At 42.3% G+C, this 26,835-nt stretch overlaps 1 protein-coding gene across 1 annotated transcript in view; it reads left to right on the forward strand.

The window, feature by feature from the left end:
* APPL2 (adaptor protein, phosphotyrosine interaction, PH domain and leucine zipper containing 2) overlaps nucleotides 1–26,835 on the forward strand; it is a 63,390-nt gene that overhangs the window by 7,739 nt on the left and 28,816 nt on the right. The window contains exons 3-6 of the mRNA XM_006897554.1: nucleotides 7,622–7,720; nucleotides 20,853–20,912; nucleotides 21,391–21,462; nucleotides 26,091–26,178. Of these exons, the coding sequence (XP_006897616.1) occupies nucleotides 7,622–7,720; nucleotides 20,853–20,912; nucleotides 21,391–21,462; nucleotides 26,091–26,178 (319 nt within the window). The remainder of the gene's footprint in view (nucleotides 1–7,621; nucleotides 7,721–20,852; nucleotides 20,913–21,390; nucleotides 21,463–26,090; nucleotides 26,179–26,835) is intronic.

Genomic DNA, 26,835 nt, shown 5'->3' on the forward strand with positions numbered 1-26,835 from the left:
ATGAAGCTTTATCTATTGAAAACCTTCTGCTTGAGTCAGGAGGGAGGGGTTAGCAAATACAATGCTTAAGGATTGCCTTAGTGTCCACCCCTGTAAACATTTAAGGATTGCCTTAGTGCTTCAGGGTGAATTCCAGCTTGACTCAGCCTCCCTCATAACTTGAAGTGGCATTCCGTTTATTACAGATATTTAGTATGAAATTTGACTTCCCATAGTCACTCTTCAAGCCAGAAACAGAACTCACTTATGTCTCAATATTCCTGTTGTTTCAAATACAAGTCTAAGTAGATATAGTACAATGAATATGAGTATCAGCACAGTCCCAGAAGTTTGCTAGGTCTGTTTTTCTCAGGAGTGATCACTGCCTGCTTAAACTAGAGAAGACGGGAGGTATCCTGCCAGTTGAATGGATGGCATGTCCACGTATCCAGAGCATAAGGAACAAAATCACCTGTGATGTAGTTTTTTGGCAAGCATCAGAAGTGAGCAAATGATCCCAGGAGAAAGCTACTCTCATCACCCTGTATCTCCCTCTGGGTAGGCTGGGGAGTCAGGGTTTTCTCTGCAGAGACCAACCCTGCAGGCATGATGGTGACAGCCTCCTGCAGGGGAGGAAACCTTGCATTTAGTGCCACACAGACCTGAGTTTTCATCCTATTGCTTCCCTAACACAGGAGATGGATTAAGATAATCAACCATGATGATCCTCTGTTTCTTCAGCTGTAAAATGGTATAATAGAACCCAGTAATGACCTCAAAGGTTGTCGGAGGATTAAATGAAGTAACAAATGTTTCACGTCCAGCCCCAGGTCTGGCACACAGGAGATATGGAATAAATAGTTGCCTTTGTTTCTTTCCAGTCTCTTTATGGAAGATATTTATATAAGTCTTAACTTTTCATCTTAATTTTTACCTTCTTTTGTATTTATTCCTAAAAGTGTTAAAGTCAATAAGTACAACTCAACAAAATGGGCATTGTTAATTTTTTTCCATTAAATATCCTTAATTTAGTTGTATTACCCCCTTTGCTTCCTGTTGCTCTCCTTACTGCTGTAGCATCAGAACTCACTCATAGAGTAATCCTCTGCTGGGTTCCTAAGGCTGTGAAGTGCAACAAGAAGAGGATGATCATCTTGCCTGCTGAAAGTGAGGACTTGAAGCACTTGCTGCAGAAGATCAAGAAATGCAGCCTTCAGTATGGATTGCATCTCAATGTCAAGAAGACAAAGGTTCTTAGCACTGGACCAATAGGCAGCATCATGATGGATGGAGAGGAGATTGAAGCTGTCAACAACTTCATCTTGATTAGATCCACAATTAACACCCTTGGTATGAGCAGTCAGGAAATAAGGAAACACATTGCAGTGGGAAAATCTGCAGTTAGGGACCTCTCCAAATTACTGAGGAGTAATGATATCAGTTTGAGGACTAAGGTGCGTCTGATTCAGGCCATCATCTTTTTGATCACTCGCTATGCATTTGAGAGCTGGACAGTAAATAAAGATGACAGAAAAAGAATTGATGCCTTTGTACTGTGGTGTTGGAGAAAAGCACTGAACATCCCATGGACAGCCAAGAGAACAAACAGGTATGTCTCAGAGAAGGTGCATCCAGAGTGCTCTTTGGAGGCAAGAATGATTAGACTTCACCTCACATACTTTGAGCATGTTGCTAGGAGGTGCTATTCCTTGGAGAGGGACATGATACTGGGAAGGGTGGAGGGTCGGCGAAGGAGAGGAAGACCATCAACCAGGTGGATTGACACGGTGACTTTTGCAGTGGGCTCTTGTGTGTCGGGAAGTGTGACGATGGCATAGAATAGAGCAGGGTCCACATCTTCTATTTATAGAGTTGCTATGAGTCGTGCTCATCTCAGCAGCACCTAATAACAACAACAACCCCCTTTCCTTCCTGTTGCCCTACCCATTGCTGTCACGTCAGAACTCACTCATACAGTAACCCTCCACTGGGTTCCTAAGGCTGTAAATTGCAACAAGAGGAAGAGTTGCCTCTCTTTCTTCTATAGAGCTGCCGGTGGATTTGAACTACCAGAGAGTCATGACCTTTGTTGTGTTAGCAGCACAACTCCCTACAGACTAGTTGTTATTTTTGTTAGATGCCATTGAGTCCAGTATGACTCAGACCCTATGAAGAACAGATCTGAACCCAGTCCTATCTTTTGTCATCCTCACAATCTCTGACACACTAGAGCTCATTGCTGCAATCACTGTGTCAGTCCACCTTATTGAGGATCTTCCTCTCTTTTACCATCTCTCCACCTTCCTAAGCTTGATGTCCTTCTCCAGTGAGTAGCCTCTCCTAGCAACATACCCAAATTATGTGAGATGAAGTTTTTTCAACTTTACCTCCAAGGAGCAATCTGGCTACACTTTCTCAAAGACATATCTGTTTATTCTCTTGGCCATCCATGGGATGTTCATGCTCTTCTCCAGAACCACAGCTCAAAGGCATCAATTCTGTCATCTTTATTTATTGCCCGGCTCTCAGCAGCATGACAAGTAATTGAAAAGACCATGGCCTGAGTATTATTGTATTCAGCACCTTTAAATTGTAACAAAGGCACCAGAATCATCATGGTCGTTAGTGGACTTATGTAGTGTTGGACACAAAGATTTGAAAAAGGTCTTACCCTGTAAGGTGGCACAGATAAGTGTATGGTACAGGAATTCTGGTGGTACAGGCTCAGAGTTCACAGCTGCCAACTAATGGTCTGTGATTTGAAACCAGCAGCCACTCCTTAGTAGAAAGATGTGACTTCTGAATGGATTATGCTTGCATACCCTATGAGATTTCTACTCTGCCCTGTAGGGCTGCAGTGAGTCACAACTGACTTGCTGATGACAGGTAATGTGAGTGACAGAGTTGCTCTAATATTAATGTAAAATTACCATGTTAAGCATTTAGTGCCGATTAACAAGCAGTAAAGAAAGTTCATTCTCTACTTCATCCCTGCTTTAACTATATGTCAGATTTTGGTAACGATCTCTGTTGTCTTAGTAATAGAGAGTTGCACTGCCTACAAGTCATAGGCACCAGGTTCCAGTTCACCTGCTGCTTCTCAGTAGAAAGGTGAACAATCTCCAGAGTGATTTACAGCCTCTGAAAACCCACTGGAGGCTCGTCTGTGAGTAGGTTCCAGCTCAACAGTATACAACAGTAGGCGCTTTGCAGACCTTCAGTGGTGTGATGTGTTTGTGTTGGTCTACTCCCTGAAAGTTTACCAGTTTGAATCCACCAATTACATCAAGGAAGAAATGGGAAGCAGTCTTTTACTGTAAAGATTTACAACCTCGGGAAGTGAAGGAGCAAAGCCGTGAATCTGTTAGCCACTCAATGTCAGTGGACTTATTTTTATTTTCGTTTAATAGGCAACCTTACATGCACGAATAATCTCATTAACCTGTCAGTTAGTTCCATAGTCTAAATTTCGACCCCATACTGACATGGTCTCAAGGTGATTGCAGATCCTGTGAGACATCTCAGCCAGCTCTAAACTCCTCCTCAGTACCCTGCACAGTGTTTCTGTAAAAGTTAGATAAAGGCTGAGATGAATGAGTGAATGAATGTTGAATGGCAGACATACTCCCCCGCAGTATAGGATCTGAGAATATCTTAACAGTTTTGTTTTCACGTAATTTGCCCCCAGTGCTCTGAAGAGATGTAATAATGAGTTATAAACCAATGTTTTTTACCTACCAGCCAAGATGCATTAGTGAGTTATGAAACATAGTAGGTCACAGTGAGTACTCTTATTTACAAATGAATTTGTAAAATTTGCAAAATGGAATTGAATAGGGAGGAGGAAAAAAATAAATGTGATAAATAGTGTTTTGTGACATCTTTGCTCAGATATTGATATAGAACATACTGTGGATTATAATAAAACTATTTGAAGAACTCTATTCTAACACGTTCTGCACAGTGTGAGCTATATATATAATATGCTCTTGTTGAGAGTGCTTTTAGAAATGATCTTAAAGTTGTCTTATTCATTTGATTGTTTCTTCAGTAGTATTATAGCCAATGTTGGATAGATCTTAGCTGAAAGCAGAGAGTGCCAGAGGAATTTCTATCTGTGTTTCATTTTCTATGCCAAAGCATTTGACTGTGTGGATCACAACAACCTGTGGCTAATGCTGAGAAGAATGGGAATCCCAGAATACTTGGTTGTGCTTATGCAAAACCTATATTTGGGTCAGGAGGCAGTTGTCCGCACAGAGCAAAGAAACACTAACACTGCATGGTTCAAAATCAGGAAAGGTATATGCCAGGGATGCAGCCTATCTCTATATCTTTTCAATCTATATGTGGAAGAGATCATTTGAGAGGCTGGGCTCTATGAGGAGGAATGTGGCATCAGGATTGGAGGAAGACTCATCAACAACCTAAATTATACAGATAACACAACCCTGTTTGCTGAACCTGAGGAGGACCTGAGGCATTTGCTGCAGAAGGTCAAGGATTGCAGGCTTCAATATAGATTGAAGCCCAACATCAAGAAAACAAAGATTCTCACCCCTGGGCCAATTGGCAGCATCGTGATAGTGAAGAGATTGTTAACAGCTTCAGCTTGCTTGACCCTACAGTCAGTAGTCCGGATGCCAGCAGCCAGTAAATCAAATGACAAATTACATTGGGAAAGTCTGCTGTCAGGGACCTCTCAAGAGTACTGAAGAGCAACTATGTTAGTCTAGAGACTTAGGTTCCCCTAATCCAGGCCTTAGTCTTTCCAGTTACTTCCTATGCATCAGAAAGCTTGACAGTGACTAAAGATTATAGAAAAAGAATTGATGTCTTTGAGTGATGCTGGAGAACAGTTTTGAATATACCGTGTACTGCTCAAGGAACAAACAGGTTTTTTTCTGGAGAGGATGAAACTAGGCTGCTTTTTGGAGGCAAGGATTTTGAAGCTCCGTCTGACGTACTTTGCAAAAGCACATTTCAAGGAGAGACCAGTCCCTGGGGAGAGACATCATGCTTGTAAGAGTGGATGGACAGTGCAATAGAGGAAAATCCTGGACGATAAGATTGACTCAGTGACTGAGGTAGTGGGAGTAGGTGTGTCAAAGACAGTAAGGTGACTCAAGATAGAGAAGGGTTCAGGGCTTGGACACATAGAGGTGTTGTGAGTTGCAAGCAACTCGATGACACATAACAACAACAACAACAACAACTATGAAGGTTGGTACTGAACAAAATGCATTCATCCCAGAGCAGTTATTTTTTTCCTGTTCCGTTACCAAGTGCACCAGAGTTTGTAGATTAAACTTGAGTAGAGCGTCTGTGGTCACATAGAACCATCCAAATTCCCAAGTTTATACTTTCATTTATTGAAGATGCTTTGAGTTTTGTTTTTGTCTGCATACTTCAAGTATGTTGGAAAAATATAGAAGAGATTGACGTTCACTTGGAGGAAAATAATGAGCCTTAATGGAACACTGTTTGTAAAGTGCTTTGATAATCATTTCATTAAAGGCATTTCTGTAAATTACTTTCCAGTCTGTGTCTGGTAGGTTATTTCCTGAAGCAGAAATCCCGTTATATAACTTAAGTAGTAGCTTAAATGTACACTGTGCAGAGCACTTTAATAAAGGTCCCTTGGGTAGATGAAGAGTTCCAGTGGTGTAGTCCCTAGGAAGTTTCACTGCTAACCCCCAAAGATTTTACCTCTCTTAACAGTTTAAATCCACAGTACCTCCAAGGGAGAAAGACAGCCAGGCTCCTCTGTGGAATTTAAAGTGTTGACAGTCCCATTGGGGATCAGCTCTGAGATAGTTCCATCTTAAAGGCAATGAGTTTGAGGGGTTTTGGGTTTTTTTAAATAGATAAGTTCTCTTTTGTGATACTCAGGTAATTCTGTATCCAATATCTAAACACCTCTGTAGTTTTTAGTGCTCCAGGCACTGTACATGAAACAACAGGGAATACTATTCATTAATGACATTGCTCAGTGCTCTCAGAGTCTTCCCAAGAGAAGTGGGCTGGCAGTCTGTAACTTGCTGCCTTGTGCTCAGAGCTATTGCCGGAGGGCCCAGTGTTGTGAAATTGCCTACATATGATATTGTCTATTGATTGCCAAAAATGTGACCAAAACCCACAGAAATTGGCAGTAGTATTTGAAGAGGAAAGAATGACATGTTCCTATAGAACGTCCAAGATCGCAGCAAAGCAGGCAGATGGTTGACTGCTGGGTGGTTGTTCTCCAGCAGAGCTGATGTCCTGCCCACACCTGAGGAGCACAGATGGCCCGGATCTCAGGGTCAGTCTGTGGACTTGAAGGGAGAGGATGCCCATTTTAACACTTCTCTGTTGGTTGGACTTTATTGGTGCTTCTAAAGCAGCTAACAGTGGGATGTATATAGCCCCTCATTAGTTTTGTTAGGAGGGACAAATCTTGGAAAGGGATTTTATGCTTGGAAGGGTGGAGGGTCAGCAAAATAGAGGAAGACCTTCAACAAGATGATTCAACATAGTGACTGTAACAGTGGGCTCTAGTATATAATGGATGGTGAGAATGGCACAAAATGGGGCAAGGTTCTGACCCACTGTTCATAGAGTCGCTCTGAATTGTAATTGACTAGATAGCACCTGACAACAGCAACTCTAATGCTAATAACTCCAGTTGTATCCTGTTTACTCCTGAGCCCTCTTGTTGTTATGTGCAGTCGAATCACAGCAACCTATTAGCAGTGACTCCGAACCCTGCCTTATCCTGCGCCAACCTCACCATCTCTGACACACCTGACCCCATTGCCACAGTCACTGTGTCAATCCATCTCATCAGGGGCTTCTTATTCTGCACTGACCCTCTACCCTTCCAAGCATGATGTCCTTCAAGAACTGCTCCCTCCTGGTGACATGTCCAAAGTAGGGGAGATGGAGCTTCAGAATTCTTGTCTCTAAGGAGCAAACTGGTTTCACCCTCTCCAGGACAGACCTATTTGTTCTCTTGGCAGTCCACGTTCATTACTCTTCTCAAACACCACAACTCAAAAGGCATTGATTCATCTTCTGTCATCCTTATTTATTGTCTACCTCTTGGATACATAACAAGCGATTGAGAAGACCAGAGCCTGGATTAGGCGCACCTTAGTCTCTGACCTGACATCAATGCTCTTCAGCATTCTGGAGAGGTCCTTGGCAGCAGTTTTTCCCAATGCAACTTGTCTTTTGGTTTCTTGACTGCTATGCTATATAGTTTATAAAAGATTGGAAAAATTCTAAATTAAATCTCTAAGAATTACCTGGTGTTGTTATTGGCAGTTAAAAAATAAAGCTAGAGAAGTAACAAGAATGTACTATTCCCATTTCACTTTGGGTGTATGTTCATGCTTTTATTTGCTGTGTATCTTTTAAGGAGCCCTAGTGCATGGGTAGTTATTTGTTGGACTACTAATCCAACGCTCAATGGTTGGAGTACCTCAGCTGTTCCACAGGAGAAAGATGGACAGTCCTTTCTCAAAGAATTGTAGCCCAGGAAACCTGGCAACCCTGATCCAAGGGGTGTCATATTTGGAATCAGTTCCACAGCAGGGGGGTGGGGGTTGCTGTTGTTTGTAAATTTTCCACTTAGAAATAAAATTGACCTCTTTTCTTCTAGACTCGCTCTTTACTGAGCGTATTTGAAGAAGATGCAGGCACCCTCACAGATTATACGAACCAGCTGCTCCAGGCCATGCAGCGAGTTTATGGAGCCCAGGTATGCCGCCGCCGCCTCCCCCCGCCCCAAAGAGGAGCAGAGCAGGGGCCTTCTGCCTTCATTTCGATTCCTCTCAGGAGGTTGAGTAATTTGAGTCAAAAAAAAGCACCACCTAAAATTTTGAAATAAAATCAGAGTTATTTTCTGTTCATATCAAGGAACGAGGCATGTTCTTTTCATTGCTTCTGAAAGAGGATGATTTTCCTGTAACTAGAACCAGTAAAGAGGGACCACATAACTACTTGTAATTTTTTTTAAGTCCGACCCAAAGGGAAACGTTTGCGTTTCTTCTTTCTACTTTTGAATGAGTGGGTTCAGTGTTGGCGACATGCTCTTTGTCTTACTCCTAAATGGGCAGTCTTGGATGTCACTGTGGGAGGGCAGAGAGGTTTTTTCAAGTGCTTCCTCTGAAAAGACTTGAGTCACAGCTCTGAAACTATTGGGTGGCTTCTTTGTTTAGAGGAACAAATATCTAGGGCTTGCAAAACCAAGGCAAATAAATTGCTGAGTACAAAAGTGAATCATTTTAAGATCAAGAAGTGCTTCTAAGTGTTATTTCCTAAGAGAACACTGGTGCATTCATTAAATAGAGTTCATTATATTAGACATCAAAATACGGCAACTGGTAATTCTCATTACTGATCCTTACTGACTTGCATCTATCTGTACACATTAATGTTTTTTAAATTGATGATTTTGGGAGAAAAAATGTTTAATATTACATAGCTCTTAATACTCCTGTATTATAGTTGTTTTGTTAATCACTCACTTATTTTCCAGGGTAGCTCTAGTGATACAGTGGTTCAAATATTCACCTGCTAACCACAAGGTCAGTGGTTCAAAGCCACCAGCCACTCAGATGTCAGTCTGCTTCCATAAAGGTTTACAGCCTTGGGAACATATGGGGCAATTGTACTCTGTCCTCTGGGGTTGTAGTGAGTCAGAACTGACTGGTCAACAATGGATTATTTATCCAGTAGATAAATTAAACAAGGCAACATTGTGGGGCTTGAAATCCAGAAAGGTGTCCATTCAGATTATATCCTTACACTATACATATTGAATTTGCGTAGGTAAACCCTTGAAGGGAAGTGTTGAGGTAATGTTTGTTTTAGTGCTTCCTACACATTAGGCACCATGCACTTAGAGAAATGGGCTCAGTTCCTGCCATCAGGGAATTGAGAGAGAGAGAGAACCAATTTTCGAAGGTCACCAACTCGGGATTTGCAGTCTACTGAGAAGGAAGATTGTGATAGTTGAGATTTATTGCATTCTTAATTGCTTCCAGGCAGGCACTGTTTCCGAGGCTTTTACATTCTCTTCTTTAACTTCCTTAACAATTCTGTGATGTGGACATCATCGCCCTATTTTATAGGTCAGGAGGCACAGGGATTTGAAGATGAATTACTTGTCCAAGTCCACCCAGTTAATACATTACAAAGCAGGTCTGCTGAAGGCCATGCCTGAACCCTCATTACTGAGGATAGGGATGTGGCCTGAACTAGGGAAGTGGCAAGAGAAAGAAAGGGCTGGGTTTCCCAAGTGTTTATGAGAGGATTGGTGACATGAAGAGGTAGGGTGAATAAGGGATGTTTCGAGACTGATGTGCAAGTCTTTAACTTGAACAGTGTATAGGTGGGAGAGTACAACACAAGGAGCAGTGTGTGTGAGAGAGAGAGAGAGCATGTGAGAGAGAGCAAGAGAGAGAGAGAAAGAGAAAGGAATAGAGACAGAAAGCATGCACGCAGAGGGGGTAGGAGGATGCAGATCATAAAGACTGATTTTGAGGTGTTCATGGGGGTATCAGAAGGGAGGAGATTCTAGAAGCCTGATCCAGAGTTCTGGGCTGGAGGTATTTATCTGTAAATGGTATATATTGGAGAGCTCTGTGCTGTAATGTGTAGGGAGTTGCTCTGTTAACCCAGTGAAGGGGCTTCTCTGTCAGTTCAAATCCATCAGCAACCCCAGAGGAGAAAGATGGACAGTCTCCACCTTTGTGATTTACAGTCCCCCAAAACGCCAGGGGAGGGTCAGCTATGAGTTGGTTCCGGCACAGCGACAATGAGAGTTTTCTGTCATGCTAAGGGAGCTCAGGTAGTGCAGTTTGTGGAGGGCTGTGCTGATAACCCAAAGGCCCAGTCCTTCTGGCAGTTTGAATCCCACGAGCTGCTCCAAGGGAGAAAGATGAGTAATCTCTTTGCAGGGTTCAGCCTTAGAAATCCCATTCAGAATCAGCAGTGGGTTGGTTCTGACTGGACAGCAGTCAGTCAGTGAGTGAGGCACATATTATGCATGCATAAACCATGAATTACTAAAAGATCTCATTTTAACCAACAGATGCATTAAATGCTTGTTTGTTATTTTGTTTGCTTCGACGAAATCTAGACTTCAAGGACAATCAGTACTTTGTCTATATTTCATAAATATTCATATTACATGTTTTTCCTCCCATCTTATCATTTCTGTTCAATAATTTGAACATTGTCACTAAATAATTTGTCTCCTATTGGAGGCCTCAAAAGCCCCAGGATTTCTGCTACCCTTAAGAGTCTCAGTTGCGTCTTTCCATGTCTGTCAGAATCATTTACTTGGGGCTATCCAAACACACTATTAGGCCTTTTTTCCCCTTTCCTTTTCTTTTGAACCAGAAAACGTTTTGCCAAAATTAAGTGGGTCTTGCTTTTCAAGAGGCTGTAACCCGCCTTTAATTCACACCACATGACCGTCAAGTGTGTTTTCCTGCTGGCCAGAAACCCATCACCCTAGCTCAGCGTTTCCTGAAGCAGAATGGGGAGAATGCCTGGTTAATGTTGCTAAGCTCAGCTACAGATTCAGGGATCAGCTCTGTTCACATTGACTGGGTTGGGGTCACTTAGTTTTTCAGGTTTATTTCAAAGTCCAGCTGCTTTGTTTTTAATTTGAAAGAGAAAACTTTTCTGTTACCCCTTGATCAGTTTTGTTGTATATCTTTGTATTCAGATAGTAATACTTCTTCTAAATTATGTGTTCTTGGTTTAAGTTCATTTTACTCTTCAGTTACTGTGTGCCTAGACCTGTTGAATTAGATCAATATCCTTTAAAACAAAGGCACTTAGCAGGAAAGATCTTCTTACAATTATATATTTAAAACCAAAAGCAGTTTATGCTGCTGACTGATAATTATAAAAGTTGGATATTTTAACCCCACCCCATGGTAAATCTTTGGTTTCCAAGATAGTGAATGCTGTTCAGACCTTGGTTAGAGAAAGAGGAAGAATAAACAATTAAAAGAAAGTTGTGTGAGTGGTTTTGCTGATTGTGGCTGGTTTAAAGGAAATTATTTTAGGGTAAACTCTGGAGTGAAACTATAGAATAGGACTATTTCAGCATGACCCTGGAGTTATATCTGGTTTCTTAACTGTTAAATGTGCCTTTGCACGAGATGGGAAAGCTGTTGTGAGTCATTTGAGTAAGGGCAGTTGTAGTGCATTGACTAAGCTGAGATTGGTTAGTTTGGAAATCCTGCTTTATCTGTAGTCACGTAAATCTGCTCGGATTTTGTATTTACTACATTTGATATGATACTTGTTCTGATTCTATTTATCTGCCGTAGTTATTTCTCTCTTTTAAAGAGTTTAATTTTTTTTTTCAGTCTTACTGAGAAAACAAAAACAGGTCTTAATAAAGCTTTTGGCTTTCTGCAGGAAGACTGTTGCCACATATATCTTGAAATAGGGTAGCTTTTACAAGCCCTCAGTGGCTCCGTGTGAAATGTGTCAAGCTGCTAATCAAAAGGTCAGCAATTCAAGTCTACCATCTGCTCTGTGGGAGAAAGAAGAGCAAATCACTCTGAGTTTGGTTTCTGGTTTTTGGAGTAGACTCTTTATTTCTCCTCCCACTAATGACCAGCCTCTTGAGCTGACTGGTTGTCTGGGTGAGATGGTTGGGGACATTGAGCCTCCAACCCTACATGGCCCTATGAAATGTTTGATAAATAGGTATTAAATTCAGGACTTGTCCACTTCAGAGTCAGCAAGACCTGACTTTCTCTTTATGGTCATTCCCAAAGCTGCATCCCCCTTCTCATTTCCTTCCCTGAAGGCACTGGCCTCTCCCTGGCCATCCCAACTGGAAACCTTCCACTCCGCTTTCCTTTTCACTCACTGCACCTCGGCTTTGCCACGGAAATACCTCTCAGATCTGTCACCTCTCACCCTCCTCTGGCTCAGGCTCAGACCCGTTTTTACTTTTCACCTGATTTCTTTTTTCTGATGGTCGCTTCACTCCCTCATACTGCTCTCTCCTGGCCAGTTGTTTCCGTCCCTCAGTAGGAGGGATTGGCCCTGTGGATCCCACAGTGGACTCAAACAAACACAGGGACAATTGTGATGACAGGATGGGCCTACTGCACTTAGGGTCACTGAGTCAGAACTGACTCAAAGGCACCTAACAACAACAGCAGTGCAGCCGCTCGGATGGTTTTCTTTAGCTCCTGTGTGATCTTGTCATTCTCCAAGGCCCCTCGGCACTGCTCCATTGCCTCCAGAAGACAGTCAGAGTCTTCAGCAGGCATCCTCAGATGATCTTCCCCATGGCAGCTTTCAACCTTGTTCATCTGTACTCCTTAGGACCCTTAGGAAATCTTGCCTTGAGGGGCTCTTGAACTAGGAAGCCATCGTCTTGACCTAGGTGGTAACTGCTCAGGTGAAAGAGACTTTTGACCACTTGGCTTTAGGCAGCTGTCTAAAGAGTCTCTGCCTCCCCAAGGCTTTTCCCCTGCTCCTGCTCCAGCCTTTTCTCTCACAGTCACTGTGAACAGAGCTGCGTGCAGAGACTTTGCATGGTTTCAGGTGACAGCTGCAGTTACCAGGCTCCTTGTCCCATGGTGAGACAAAACATCCCCTTGCCAGAAGCTGTGTTTTCTATTCAGGTTTGCTAACCGCATGCATTTCTGCCTTGGCACTAGCCTTGGGAGTTTCTGTTGAACTCAGGAGATACTGTCAATGAACCTTTTGTCAAGTTATTTTTTTTTTAAGGTTTCTTCTGAGGCATCAAAGAGCAGGGGTAGAAACTAGGGAGCTATTCTAGAGTATCAGAAAGAATTGTACGCATGGACATCCAGTTAAGAGTCAGAAATGTAGGCCACCTCTTTTATTCGGCTGTAGTTACAAAACACAGGTATTAAGTTCATATCTAAAGGTCCTAGAAAGCCTGTCCCTCAACTATTAACTAGATATAATTTTGGACTTTGGACAAGAATAACCATCAAGGATATCATATCATCCATGAAGGAAGCAGAAAGTTACTACAAAGACAGGAGAAAGAAAATACTAAAATCGATGCTAGAAGAGACTCAGAAATTCTCACTAGAACAACCAGAAGCCAAAACAAAATAAAGAAATGCCAAAATTAGAGTCTTGAATGGTAGATTTCAAAGGTCAGCTTGAGAAGACAAAGCAAAGTATTATAAGGAAATGTGGAGAGAGCTGGAGTCAGACAATGAAAAGGAGGAACTCACTTAACATTTTCTACACCGAATGAACTGAAGAACAAACTCAGGCCTCAAGTTGTGATACTAAAGGATGCTGTGGGCAAAATCTTAAATGATTCGGGAAACTTCAAAAGAAGATGGAGGGAATACAGAGTCACTGCATCAAAAAGAATCAGCTGATACAGAATCCTTTCAGGAAAATAGCATATGACCAAGAGCCAACAGTAATGAAGAAAGAAGTTCAAGCTGCACTGAAAGCATTGGCAAAAAACGAGGCCCCAAGAATTGATGGGATACCAAGTGACTTGTTCCAGCAAACAGAAATGGCACTGGACCAGCCTACCAGCCTGTGTCAAGAAATCTGGAAGACCTCTACCTGGCCACCTGACTGGAAAAACATTCCTATTTGTTCCCATTCTCAAAAGAAGGTGATCCAGCAGAATGTGGAAATTATCAAACAGTATCACTAATTTTAAATACAAGTAATATCTTCTTTAAGATCATTCAAAAACAGCCAGAACAGTACATCGACAGAACTGCCAGAAATTCAGGCCGGATTTAGAAGAAAGCATGGAACCAGAGTTGTCATGGTTAATATTAGAAGGATCTTAGCAGGAAGCCAAGAGAATTCAAGAAGCATGTCTGTCTCTGTTTAATTGACTATGCAAAGACATTTGACTATGTAGATCACAATAAATTGTGACTAACATTGAGAAAAATGGGAATCTTAGGACACGCAAGTGTACTCAGGCAAAGCCTATACTTAGACCAGGAAGCTGTTGTGTGAGCAGATCAAGGGAACACTGTGTGGTTTAAAATCAAGAACAGAATGTGTCAGAGTTCTGTCCTTTCTCCACACCTGTTTAATCTTTAAATTGAACAAATCATTTGAAAAGCTGGACTTTATGAAGAACATGGCATCAAGATTAGAGAGATTCAGGGCAGCTCTGATAGTGTAGGTAAGAATCTGTGTTGCAATTCCAAAGGCACGCAATTTGAATCCATCAGCTACTTGACAGGAGAAAGATGGGCAATCTCCTCCCGTGTGATTAACTGCCTCTGAAAACCCAACGGAGGGTCAGAGGTGGGTTGGTTCCAACTTGACCATCCACAACAACAGAAATTATTCCTCTCGCATATGCACCTGGTCACATGGCTGTTTAGTCCGTTCCAATGCATAGTGATGCTGGAAGGCTTTAAATCATCACACAAGAACACTGCCGCATCCTTCTCCCGTGGCTAGTGAGTTAAAGTGCTGACCTTTGTGTCCACCATCTGACAGCTTTACCCTCTACAACACCAGAATTCCTCCCTTGTTGTTACGTGCCATTGAGTCACCTGTGACTCGTAGTGACCCTTTGTACAACAGCTCTGAGCCCTGCTTTATCTTGGGCCAATTTCTTTGTCTCTGACACACCTAACCCTACTACCCCAGTCACTGAGTCAGTTCGTCTCAATGAGGGTCTTCATCTTTTGCACTGTCCCTCCACCCTTCTAAGCATGACGTCCCTCTCCGAGTTCTGGTCCTTCCTGGCAACATGCCCGAAGTATGTCAGACGGAGCTACAGAATCCTTGCGTCCAAGGAGCAGCCTCCCATAGACACACAATAAAGACTGAAAGGGATCATCTGCAAAAGTACTTAAGATCAAGTACCTAGAAAAAGACTAAATAAATATTATCAACTCTCTTTATTATCATTATTACTAATATTTGGTCTTTAGTCAGACTCTAGTCCTACAGGTCTTGTTGCAGAGATAATTAGCAGGGTGTGGGTTCATTACCTGATGCTAGTAAAGCATTTTGTGAAAACTTTGCATACAATAGATTCATAATGAGTAAGATTAAAGCTGCTCTAATTTGAAAGATGACTTACATACTGTTTTGTACAGCAGAGAGTCATTCCTTTCAGGGCTGGTCATAGGCCATTTGACAGATATATCTCTCAGTGGAATTGTGCTGGTTGAAGAGAATTTTAATTGACCTTGCACGCTGAAATCGCACATACTTGAAAATATACAGTATATGGTACTTGCAGGCAAGACCTGGCAGGGTCTAATTGTACAAAATAGTTTGGAAATCAGCTCTTTCTGCTGTCACCCTTTCATTCCTGGGCTGTGGTAGAATTTGTGTACGTGGCATATGAGGGTGTGTCCCATCAGCCCTGGGCACACCCTGGGACCAGCAGTTTCTGACACATTTCCCATTACTATTCAGAGCCCTTGCCAGTGAATTCTAAAGAAGAGTAGAATTCAGAGAGTTTGTGGGCCTTGCGTGTTAAGAAGGCTAAGGGAGTGGTGATCATGTTTTTGACTGGTTTTTAATAGATGCATATATAAGAGTATAATATTTTGAAGCTAGTTAAAATAAAGGAATGCATTAGTACAATTAAAGGTACCCCTTATCTCTGAAGTAGTATAGCTTGACGGAGAACTTTCTGAAGGAGGTTTGGTGAAAGAATGGGGGTTTTTTGGTGTGTTTTGGGGTTTTTTAAAAAAGAATGAATCTTTTGAGAGTTTTTTACTCTCCAAAGCAGGTTAGTAAACTATGGCTCTTTGGTTGAACTCTTGATTTTTTATAAATAAAGTTTTTGGGATTTTAAAAAAAAATTATATAAAGTTTATTTACAAAATTTGTATACATTATTTTTCAGACCAGATTCTTCTAGTTTCCCTCACCTCCCTACCCATCAAATTTTACAACCCCATGATTAATTCTTTCCCCTCCCCCACCACTCATCCTATCCCTCTGCTGCCACCCTGTACCTCCCCTTGCATTTTCATACTCATTCAACAATAATAGTTGTATACAGTATTTGTCCTTGTGGGACTGAGTAAATTCACTCAACATAATGCTCTCCAGTACCTCCCAAGTTAGGTAGTAATTTATAAAATCATTGCTCCTGCGTGCTGCATAGTATTCCTTTGTGTGAATGTGCCATGCTTTTTCAATCCATTTGTCTGTGGTTGGACATTTGGGCTGTTTCCATTTTCTTGCAATGGTGAATAGTGCTACTATGAACATTGGTGTACAAATCTCTATGCCTCAGTTCTCATTTTCTCAGAGTATATTCCAAGCAGTGGAATAGCTGGGTCATATGGAATTTCTTTATTCAGCATTTTGAGGAAGCACTTAACTGCCTTCCAGAGTAGTTGTATCATTTTACAATCCCACCAACAATTTATAAGAGTTCCTATCTAGCCACATTCTCCCTAACATTTATTGCTTGCTGTCCTGTTAAACTTTGCCACTGCTACTCGATTGAGATGATATCTCATTGTGGTTTTGATTTGCATCTCTCTTATCACCAGTGATTTGGAGCATTTTTTCATGTGTCTGTTGGCCATCCGAGTATCTTCCTCTGTGAAAATTCTTTCCACATCTTTTGCCCATTTTGTAATTGGGTTCTCAGTCTTTTTCCTGTGGAGGCCCTAGAACCAAGAGATACTTATTTATTTGTTTACCTGTTGTTATGTATGTTTTCTTGATATAACACTAGAGTTGAATAGTGTGACAGGTACTATATGGCCCTTTACAGAATAGTTGTCATCCCTAATTTAAAGTCTAAAAGGTCAGTGAAAGAGAGGAAGACTCCCAAGATGAGATTGACACAGTGACTGCAGCAATGGGCTCAAGTCTATCAGGGTTGATGAGGACAGCACAGGATAGGACACAATTCAGATCTGTAGTTCACATGATCACTGTAAGTCATGCTCAATTTGATGGGCACTTAACAAAAACAACAAAGTCTAGCTAGATCTATGACCTTGGGCAGATGGTTTAAACTCTCTCTGTCTCAGTTCCTTCATCTGTAAAATTGAGTTAATAATAAAACTGGCTTTCCACCTTGCAAAATCCCCACAACTGTACATCATAATATTTGGAGCAAAGATTGAAGTTGTCAGTGAGTGTATTTTAGTTGGATCCACAATCAGTACCCATGAAAGTATCAGTCAAGAAATCAAAAGATATGTTGCGTCAGATGAATCTGCTGCCAAATGACCTCTTAAAAATGTTGAGAGATACAACAACCACCGTAGGGTAGGCACTAAATATAATCATGTCTGAATTATAAAGAAAAGGAACCCTAATTGTATAATGTTTAAAGGGCTCAATGGCTAATCAAAGGTCAAGGGTTCAAACCTACTAACTAGTACATGGGAAAAAGATGTTGCTGGTGGCCTCTGTAAAGGTCATAATGCCTTGTAATATTCCATTATGTGAATGTACCATGGTTTTCCTATCCATTCATTTATTGATGGGCAGTTGGGCTGCTTCCATTTCTTTGCTAGCATGAATAATTCAATAATAAACATGAATGTGTATTCAATACTTTTCACACACACACACACAAAAAGGTTGACAGAAAAGGTGTCAATTTATAAGTTACCCCAGACCAGGACATGGCATTTTTAGTTACTTCCTCTGCATGTGAAAGTTGGGCAGGGAATAAGAAAAACTGAAGAAAGAGTGATGCCTTTGAATAATGATCCTGGCAAAGAATATTGAACATACTGTTGACTTTTCAAAAGAACAAACAGGTCTTTGTTGGAAGAAATACAGCCAGAATGCTCCTTAGAGGCAAGGATGGTGTGACTTGGTCTCACCTGCTTTGGTCATGTTATGACGTGGGACCTGTGGCTTCCTCATAACGTGCTTGGAAAAGCAGGGGGCCGACGAAGGAGAGAGGAAACTGACAGAAGGATGGATCGACACAGTGACTGCAGCTCTGGGTTTGAGCAGAGATGGTGAAAATGGTGCAGGACTGGGAAGGGTTCCAGTCTGCTGTATGCAGGGTCGCTGTAAATTGGAATTGACTCAGCAGTGCCTAGTAACAGCCACTACCTTCCACAGTTGTCAGCATCATTGAGATAATTCATGGAATGCACTGAGGGCATCTGACATGAATTTAGCGCTCAGTAAATGTGAGCTGCCATTGTTATTACAGTTGGGTTCTAGAAAGTTTATTCTGCCTTGTGCTGCCTTCAGGCAAATGGAAGGTGGCAGCGCAAATCCTTCTTCAAGCCACCTGCTACTAGCTCAGGGAAGAACAGGGGAGTCTCTGATCCAGTAGAGGTCTGCCAGTGATAAGACCTTTGTTTCCATAAACTCTAATCTTCAGAACAACTTTCTTCTGACAGTTACTGGCTTCATCCTTGCCCAATCTGTTTATTTTCCTCAATTTTTGATGTTTCCGTGTAGAGTTAGGAAGCAGTTTTCCCCTTCCAGGCCATCATTCTGGACAGTCAAGCAAGTGCCTGCTCTGTGGTGAAGGAACCCAATGGTACAGTATCTTAAGGTGTTGGGCTGTTAGCCAGCAGGTCAGAGGTTTGCATCTGCCAGTGGTTTCATGGAAGGAAGATAAGCAATCTCTTCCCATAATGTTTCACAGCCTCGAAACCCCCGTGGTGCACCCCAGTAAGTCATAATTGACTCTATGGCTGTGGTTTGGGGTCTGTGTTCTAGAAATCGGGGTAGATCTCAGCTGGCTCAATGAAGGGTAAAGTGCTTGTGGATCTGCCTCCTCTTGACCGTATACATGGCTAACAGCTCTTGTTCATTTTGAAAGGACTCCTTTCTTGCCACATCCAGGAACTTTTACTGTGTTTCCTTGACTTTATTGTGGAGGAAGAAGGACAAAAAAGGCTGCCCTCCTGGTCTGTATATGTCACGAGAGGTAGGATTGGGCTCTGAAGGAGAGCCAAGAACAATAAAACAAAACAAACAGAAAGTTCCTGCAGGGTTGGTTACTTTTAAAGGAACAACGCACGTAGGAGAATGGGAAACTGGGTGAAGGTGTTGGCTGAGAAGGTAGAAGCAGCAAATCCTGTCGCTCATGCAGGCTAGATGACACACAGAGCTCTTGCTCTTCTCTTCAGAATAAGCCTTTCCATGAATAAAACTCATCTGAGGGTAGATGTGTGCTCAGCTTTGGGTAAGGCATGTGTTCTAGGCGGGGCCACACTGATGGAAGAAGGAATAGTGCACCCAGCCTGCTGTGTTGGCCGTAGATTGTTTTCAGGTGCCGTTGAATTGATTCCAACTCATGCCAAGCTCGCATGTTACAGAACAGAACTGCCTCACAGGGTTTTCTTGGCTGTAATCTTTGCCAAGCCAGTGGGTGGTTTCAAAGTGCCAAACTCTTAGTTGGCTTGGGAGACAAGACTTAACTGTTGTACCACCAAGGAAAAGGAGACAGAAATGGATGACATTGGCCAGTGAAGAACGGAACAGGAAGGCATTGCACTCCTTAAAAAGTAAGGTTTTTTGGTTCTACTGAGACAATTGACTTTAGCTTTTGTCCATTATTTCTGGTCTTATGCTCCAAGACGTTAGAATCATGCCATCCAGAAGGCTCGTGCTCACTGCTGTCGAGTTGGAACCAATTCGTAGCTGGACCCGCAGTGGACTTTCAGAGTCAGTTCATCAGATGGGAGGAAGGTGCCAGCTTTCTCCTGTGGAGCCCCTGGTGCATTCAAATCACTTGCCCTGGGATTGGTAACACAACTCCTTGCCCACTAGGTCACCAGAGCTCCCTGAGCATGTCATAGCTACATAAATTCTAATTATTCTTGGAATAAAATCTAAATCGTGGACCACGGGGTCTTGGCATGGTGATCTCTGCAGGCAGCGCTCACCTCGTTTCCTTTGTGTCGCCCTCAGCCCTCGTTCCAGCTGCTCTCTGCTTCATAGCTCTTCAGGCATGCTATGCAGTTTTTCCTCGTGCTTCCGCTCCTAGACAGCTCATCCCCATGACTCAGCTTTTATAGGGGTCTCAGAAAGCATCTCCCCCTCTTTGTTGATATGTAACATTGAGTTGGAACTGACTCCTAGCTGACCCTCCAGCGGGCTTTCAGAGGCATTAAATCTCACAGGAAGAGTATGCCCTTCAGAACAGCTGGTAGATTCGAACCTTCTGCCTTTGGGTTGGCAGCAAAGCTCCTTGCCCCTGAGCCAGCAGAACTCCTCCTTAGAGACCATCTGCATTATCCTGTCACAGCCTCTCAGGTGCCCGCTATTTTCCTTTGCTGTTCTCATCACATTTGTATTTTTTGTTGTTTCCTCAGTAAGCCTTGGGACAGAGTCTATCTTTGCTCTTCTCCCCTGTACTCCTGACATTTAGCATATTTGACATATTATATTCACTCACTACATCTGTTGACCTACAGACCAGAAGTACAGCACAGTACAGTTTGCCTTCTAAGTCTCTGTGTTCTGAATCTGTGGATTCATCCAATCACAAATTGAATATATTCAAGGAAGGGAGGGATTAAGTGATCAAAGAAATCCCTCAAAGGCTAAGAGGGCATGTAAAGTGCTATAAGTCATTTAGAGATGGCTTAAAATAAGTAAGAGGTTATATATAAGTACTACACCATTTTATATAAAAGTCTCAATGAACACCAATGGATTTTGGTATTCCAAGAAGTCTTGCAGCCAATCCCCTGTGGATACAGAAGGATGGCTATAATTTATAAAAGGATTTTTTTTAAAATAAGCACACTTTAACCTTTTTATTTGCTTGTTCTTATTTTTAAAATAATTCTTAACAAAGTATATTGTTTCACAGGCGAACACACAAACATATTTTTAAGGAATTCTTTGAGGTGACTATGTTAGTACTATCTATGCATTGGACAAATCTTAATTTTTCTCTTCTACAGAATGAAATGTGCCTGGCCACTCAACAGCTTTCTAAACAACTGCTGGCATATGAAAAACAGGTAAAGTGATATGTGATGCATGATGCTGGGCTCGAGACTTAGATGGAATTCTTCTAAAGGAATTTCCCAGCAGTATCTGTTAGAAGCTTTCTTCTTTCCAGAATCTTTCTTTCTCCTTGTCTTTTCTTCTCAGTACACTGGTAAATTCTAACTAGCTGTCATTTCGGAGTCTTTATAATATGTTCCAGCTGGCCTATGGAAGTAATTGACTATCCTTGAGGGTTCATCGTCTTTGAGGGCCAGTAATGGAATTGGCCTTAAACAACTCCAGGAAATAAATGCTTAAATAAAGATATCATTACATCCAGGCAGAAGGGCAGTGGCCATTGTGTCGAGGGCATTGCTGGTGCAGGATGAGGAGAGAGCGCTGCTCAGTGCCTCTGACAGGGAGTGATCCTGAGAGAACAGTGCATTATGGGGTTGTGAAAATCCTGCAGCATTCAAATGACACCTGCCTCTTTTCATTCTTTGCTTTTAGAACTTTGCTCTTGGCAAAGGAGATGAAGAAGTAATTTCTACACTTCACCACTTTTCTAAAGTGGTGGATGAGGTAAGATTGCTGTTTGGCAAATTTTCACTTCATTCTTTCTTGAACTTTCTTTCATCTTGATTTTGGCCCACTTTCCACTTTGCTTAAATATCTGAGATCTCGCACTGTTGACCTCCCAGGATTATTTCAAAAGGAAGATTATATACTGTTAGGCTGTTTCTAGCTCAGTGGGAAAGGCATTGATACACATGAACAATAGAAAAAAGAAAGATTTCTAGACTCTTATCTTCCATGGAGAAAAGTATTGAATATACTATGGACTGCCAGGAGAACAAATAGGTCAGTCCTGGAAAGGGTGAAACCAAGCAGCTCCTTGGAGGTAAGGATTTTGAAGCTCCGTCTCACATACTTTAGATATATTGCCAAGAGGAGCCAGTCCTTGGAGAAAGACATCATGCTTGGAAAGGTGGAGGGACAGCACAGATAGATAGAATAACTGGGGTAATAGGGTGTGTCTGAGACAGTGAGACTGGATCAGGACAGGGCAGGCTTCAGAGCTATTATACATGGGGTTGCTATGACTTGGCAGTCACCTCCCCAGCTCTTAACAACATTATCTTCCATGTACGGTTTCAAACATCTACTCTTCTATGATTTACAGTGCATTTGGAATAGTTAAAACACAGGTGTTACCTGAAAATGCATAAATCCTCCTAGTATGGGGAGGGTGTGAGTGTTTTATGTTTACACTCAGATTCATTATAAAGGACCCTCTTCAAGGGATGGGAAAAGAAAAGGAGGACTCTGGTGAGTCACACTGCTAACCCAAAGGCTTCACACCTCTAGCAATTCAAATCCACGAGCAGTTCTCGGGGAGCTCTGGTGGCCTAGTGGCAAGGAGCTGCAACTACAATCCCAGAGGCACACTGTTCGAATCCACCAGATGCTCTGCTGGGGAAGGAGGGACAATCTCCTCCTGTACCAGTCAGATCTGATTTGACGGTACACGCACACAAAAATAATAAAATTAAAAAAAAAATCCACGAGCAGTTCTGAGGGAGAAAGATGGGCAGTGTGCTCCTAGAAAGGTTTTCAGTCTTACAAACCCAGTGCAGGGTTGCTGTGAGTCAGAACCAACTCAACAGGAATGGATGTGAGTGAGCAGCAAAACTGAGCATTCTTAATCAGTCCATCTCTCTTAAGAGTCTGTTAGATTAAAAAAAAATCATGATAGATTAAACAAAAAAAGATTGTGCAGATGACATTCAAATGTCCAATCAGTGATAAGAGTGTGGTTACTCTCTTCAGTCTGGAATCATCAGCTTTCATATGTAATGGCACAGATTGTCTCTTCATTCATTCAGCAGATCAGCTAACCAAGCCATTATTTATTCAGCAAATATTTATGGACCACTGACTGTTTAGCAGATGCTGTTCTAGGCACTGGGACACAGCAGTCAACAAGTCAATCATCCAGTTGTTACTTGACTTCTGTCCCACTGCTGGACTCTCTTTAAAATGGGTGGGTAGCTATCCACACCCTCCCCCAGAAGATCCTAAAAGAGGAGAGGATGAATAGAAGATGTTATTAGGGCAGGGTGAGGGGTGAAGGTGTTTTTTTGCTTTTGGAGGGTAAGAGGAATTTTTCCTTAATTCACAGTAAATAAACAACCCGGGGAGAACTGCGCTGAGACTAAAGTCTTGTGTTCTCTTGACCAGACAAGTGCTACTAAGGAAATGTGGTTTAGTTGTTGAAACCCAGATTCCAATTGAAAATATTTACTCACAAGCAAATTTTCATGGGCAGGAACGATGATGATTCTTTAATGGACATTGAATCATTCCCTAAGGATGAAAGCCTTGAAATGTGGTGTTTATTTTTTATAGGTAGTTTAATGGCCTTCTGCAAGTTTGGCTTATTGTTTGACCAGCACTTTGTCATATTCTGGTGACTTAAATGTTGCTATGATGATGGAAGCTGTGCTCCCAGTCCAGCAGGTACAGCACCACCCACCATGTAGGCCAGTTTCAGTAGAACTTCCAGACCGGGAAGATAGGAAAAACATCCAGTGATCTACTTCTAAGATATTAACCAGTGACAATCTGGGGATCACAGAGTATTCTCTGAGACCTTGACTTGACTTTCTCTGGACATGTCTTTGAAAGGGACTGATCATGAAAAAGGACATGCTGTTTGGAAAATTGGAGGGTCAGTAAACACGAAGGCAGCCCTCAGTGAGAAGGGTGGACCCAGCAGGCCCAGGAATGAACTCAGACATACTGACGATCGTGAGGATGGCACAGGGCTGGGCAGGGTTTTGTTCTGGCACATGGGTTCACCAGGAGTTGGAGCCACTGACCAGAAGTTGAGCACTTCAAGGGGATTTTTTAAAATAAGCTTCCTGGATTAGAGAATGAAGACTGAAAAAGCAGGGCATTTCATTTGAGTCTAGGCCTGGGAAGAGGAGGGTAAGCATTTGAACTTGTTATTTCTATCTGTATCTGGGCCCCAACCAAGTTGAAAATTTTTCAGAACAAGTAATTGGAGTTAGAAGCTGAAGGGACAGGGGGCTGGGGGGAGGGGAAATCAATGAAAGTGAGAGACTTGTTTGGCTGTTAATTTTTATTAATGGGCTGCCTTGCAGTCGGGTCTTCCATGTTTCATGATGTGGAGAGATTTCCAACATTAGTGGCTTTCTCAGAAGCATGGATCCTGGATCACTTCATTAGAATGTGCCTGAGACCCGAAGTCACTGTCATTGCAGATTCCATTTCTTGAATGCCAGGTGTGTATCACACACACTGCTTTCGGAGTATTTTCAACCTTACTGTGTAATCAGCACAAGGGAGACACTGTTACCCTGTTTTACAGCTGCTGATACTGGGCTTGGAGAGGTGGGCTGTGCTGTGTCTCCGCTTGTCTCAGCTAAAGTGCTCAGAGTGTCCCATACCTCTCAAAGCCCCAAGGCAAAGTTAGTGATAAAATCCCCTTGACCTTTAGGAAGAAAATGAATAACTGGGAAACTTGTCATTCTTTGCATATAGACCCCTAGAAAGCCATCTAATGCCCTGGGGTTTTATTTCTTCTAGTCATAGGAAAACTCCCTTCACTGGACTTAAAAAAGATTGTATAAAATCGTGTATCTATTGCCTATAAATTGCAGTTAATGATATCCAAATCCGAGAGCAAATGAGAGCACTATAATATAAAGATTGCACACAAAAATACTTAAAGATATGTCAACAAGGCTCTGTAAAATAAATTCCTTGCTGTGAGTGAAAAATACTTAGAGATGATAGTTGGTGGTGCTGATTTTCGTTTCTCCTAGAGCAGTTAAAGCTACAAGTAGTTAAGAGCTTGACTGCTAGTTGAAAGATCAGCTGTTTGAACCCACCAGCTGCACTGGTGAAAATACGTCAGTCACAAAAGAACAAAATATCTGCATAATGCCACTGTTATCAAACAAGACTGACTTGGAGGTTGGGGGAAACTACGAAAAGAGGGGATAAATAAAGAACACTGCATTGAAACAGATGAGGGAAAGAACTTTAAAAGGAATATATGATTAGGTATTATTTGCATGACAACAGTCCAGAGTAAGGGCTGCATAATAAAGTGGACTGGGAGCATGGGGAGAGGGAGGAAGTTGTGCAACATGAATGAATTTTTTAAAGAGAAAAGCAAACTGGGTATGTAGGGAGGGAAATGTGCACACATGAATGAATGGAAATCCAAGTTTTCTGTAACTTTCAATAAAAAATTATTGAGGGGGGAAAAAAAAGCTGCGCCAGCCGGCTTCCATGAAGCTTGCAGCTGGGGAAGCCCTGCTCTGTCTTCCAGGGTTGCCCTGAGTCAGAACCCACTTCATGGCCACGAGTTTAATTTGGTTTTGGAGCGGCTTTATTAAGCCTTTTTTAGAAGGGGAGAGAAAATCAGCAGCTGTTAAAATGACGCAGTGAGGCGGAACAGGTTGTTTGCCTTGTAGTGTTTAGAAAGGCCCTTTCTGAGGAGCAGAGAGGCCTGGAATCAGGCTGGGCTGGCTCCTTGGGGAGCGTGCTTCCTCCACAGCTGTTCGTGTGTAAGCGTCCAGCCTGCGTGATATTCGTATTAGTGGCTTCCCTGGCTCTGACTGTGGTGTCTGCCCTCTGAGAGCAGAGAGCTCCCAGTGGCCGTGTCAACTTTCAAAACAAGTAATTGGGCTTAGAAGCTGAAGAGACAAGGGGGTGGGGGTGAAAAGCAATGAAAGTGAGAGACTTGTTTGACTGTTGGTTTCTATTAATGGGCAGCCTTGCAGTTGGGTCTCCCATGTTTCATTATGTGGAGAGATTTCCAACCCTGGTGCTTTCCTCAGAAGCACAGATCCTGGATCGCTGTGTTGAGCACTGACAGTGAGCAGCTCTCACTGCCGGCTGCAGGCACATAACCATTCTGCCAGCCACGCTGGATATGACTCAGGAACAGCCAGAGTTTGTGAGGTAAACAATAACCGTGGCTTAACTGATGCCCAGTCAGACAAGAGCCTTGCTCTTAGCTTTTTTAGAGCTCTAGGTCTGTATCGTTCAGTGCTTTTTGAAGGTGTTTTATTTGCTAAGGACGTGTAACAGCTGTTTAACCACACAGAATTGTACAGTGTGATGGTATATGGAATAATCTACATCATTTTCTTCACGAAGTTTCTTTCTTTCAGCTTAACATCCTCCACACGGAGCTGACGAAACAGTTGGCAGACACGATGGTTCTGCATATTATACAATTTCGAGAGAAGGATCTCACAGGTAACGTAATTGAGACTGAGCTCAGTGCCAATTACCTGTGCAGCAGTTTAACTCATGTAATGATTGATTCTGCATTCCTTTCTTTACTGAGAAATGCCCTTTTTTTTTGGGTGTAGGTCAGTTCAGCAAGCTTTCATTTAGTCCTCACTGTGTTTAGGCTGAATTGGAAACGACTTGACAGCAGTGTGTTGGTTTCCTGGGCTCTTTAGTAAAGGAGAATAAAGCCCTCACAGGTTATTAGGGTCCTTTTCACCCTTAGCTCTCCATGTTTTACAAGTGCTCCCATGAAAGCTGTTAACAGATGGTGCTGTTTACTGGGAGGTTAGGGGAAAATGTTACTGTGGTTCAGCGATGTTGTCCAGATGATTATAGTTAGGCTCATTGATTATCTTCCTAAATAAAGGAAACCCTCCCCAAACCATGTATGTTGGACTTTGGAGTTGTTGTTGTTGTTACTATGTGCCATCGAGTCGTTTGTGACTCATAGCGACCCTATGCACAACAGCCCTAAACCCTGCTCTATCCTGTGCCAATCACATTGCCTCTCACACACCCATCCTGATTACCCCAGTCACTGAATCCACCTCATAGAGGGTCTTCCCCTCCTGCGCTGTCCCTCCACCCTACCAAGCATGATGTCCCTCTCCAAGGACCTGT

This window comes from Elephantulus edwardii, unplaced genomic scaffold (genome assembly GCF_000299155.1).
Source record: "Elephantulus edwardii isolate Elephantulus edwardi_28Jun2011 unplaced genomic scaffold, EleEdw1.0 scaffold00211, whole genome shotgun sequence".
Lineage (NCBI taxonomy): Eukaryota > Metazoa > Chordata > Mammalia > Macroscelidea > Macroscelididae > Elephantulus > Elephantulus edwardii.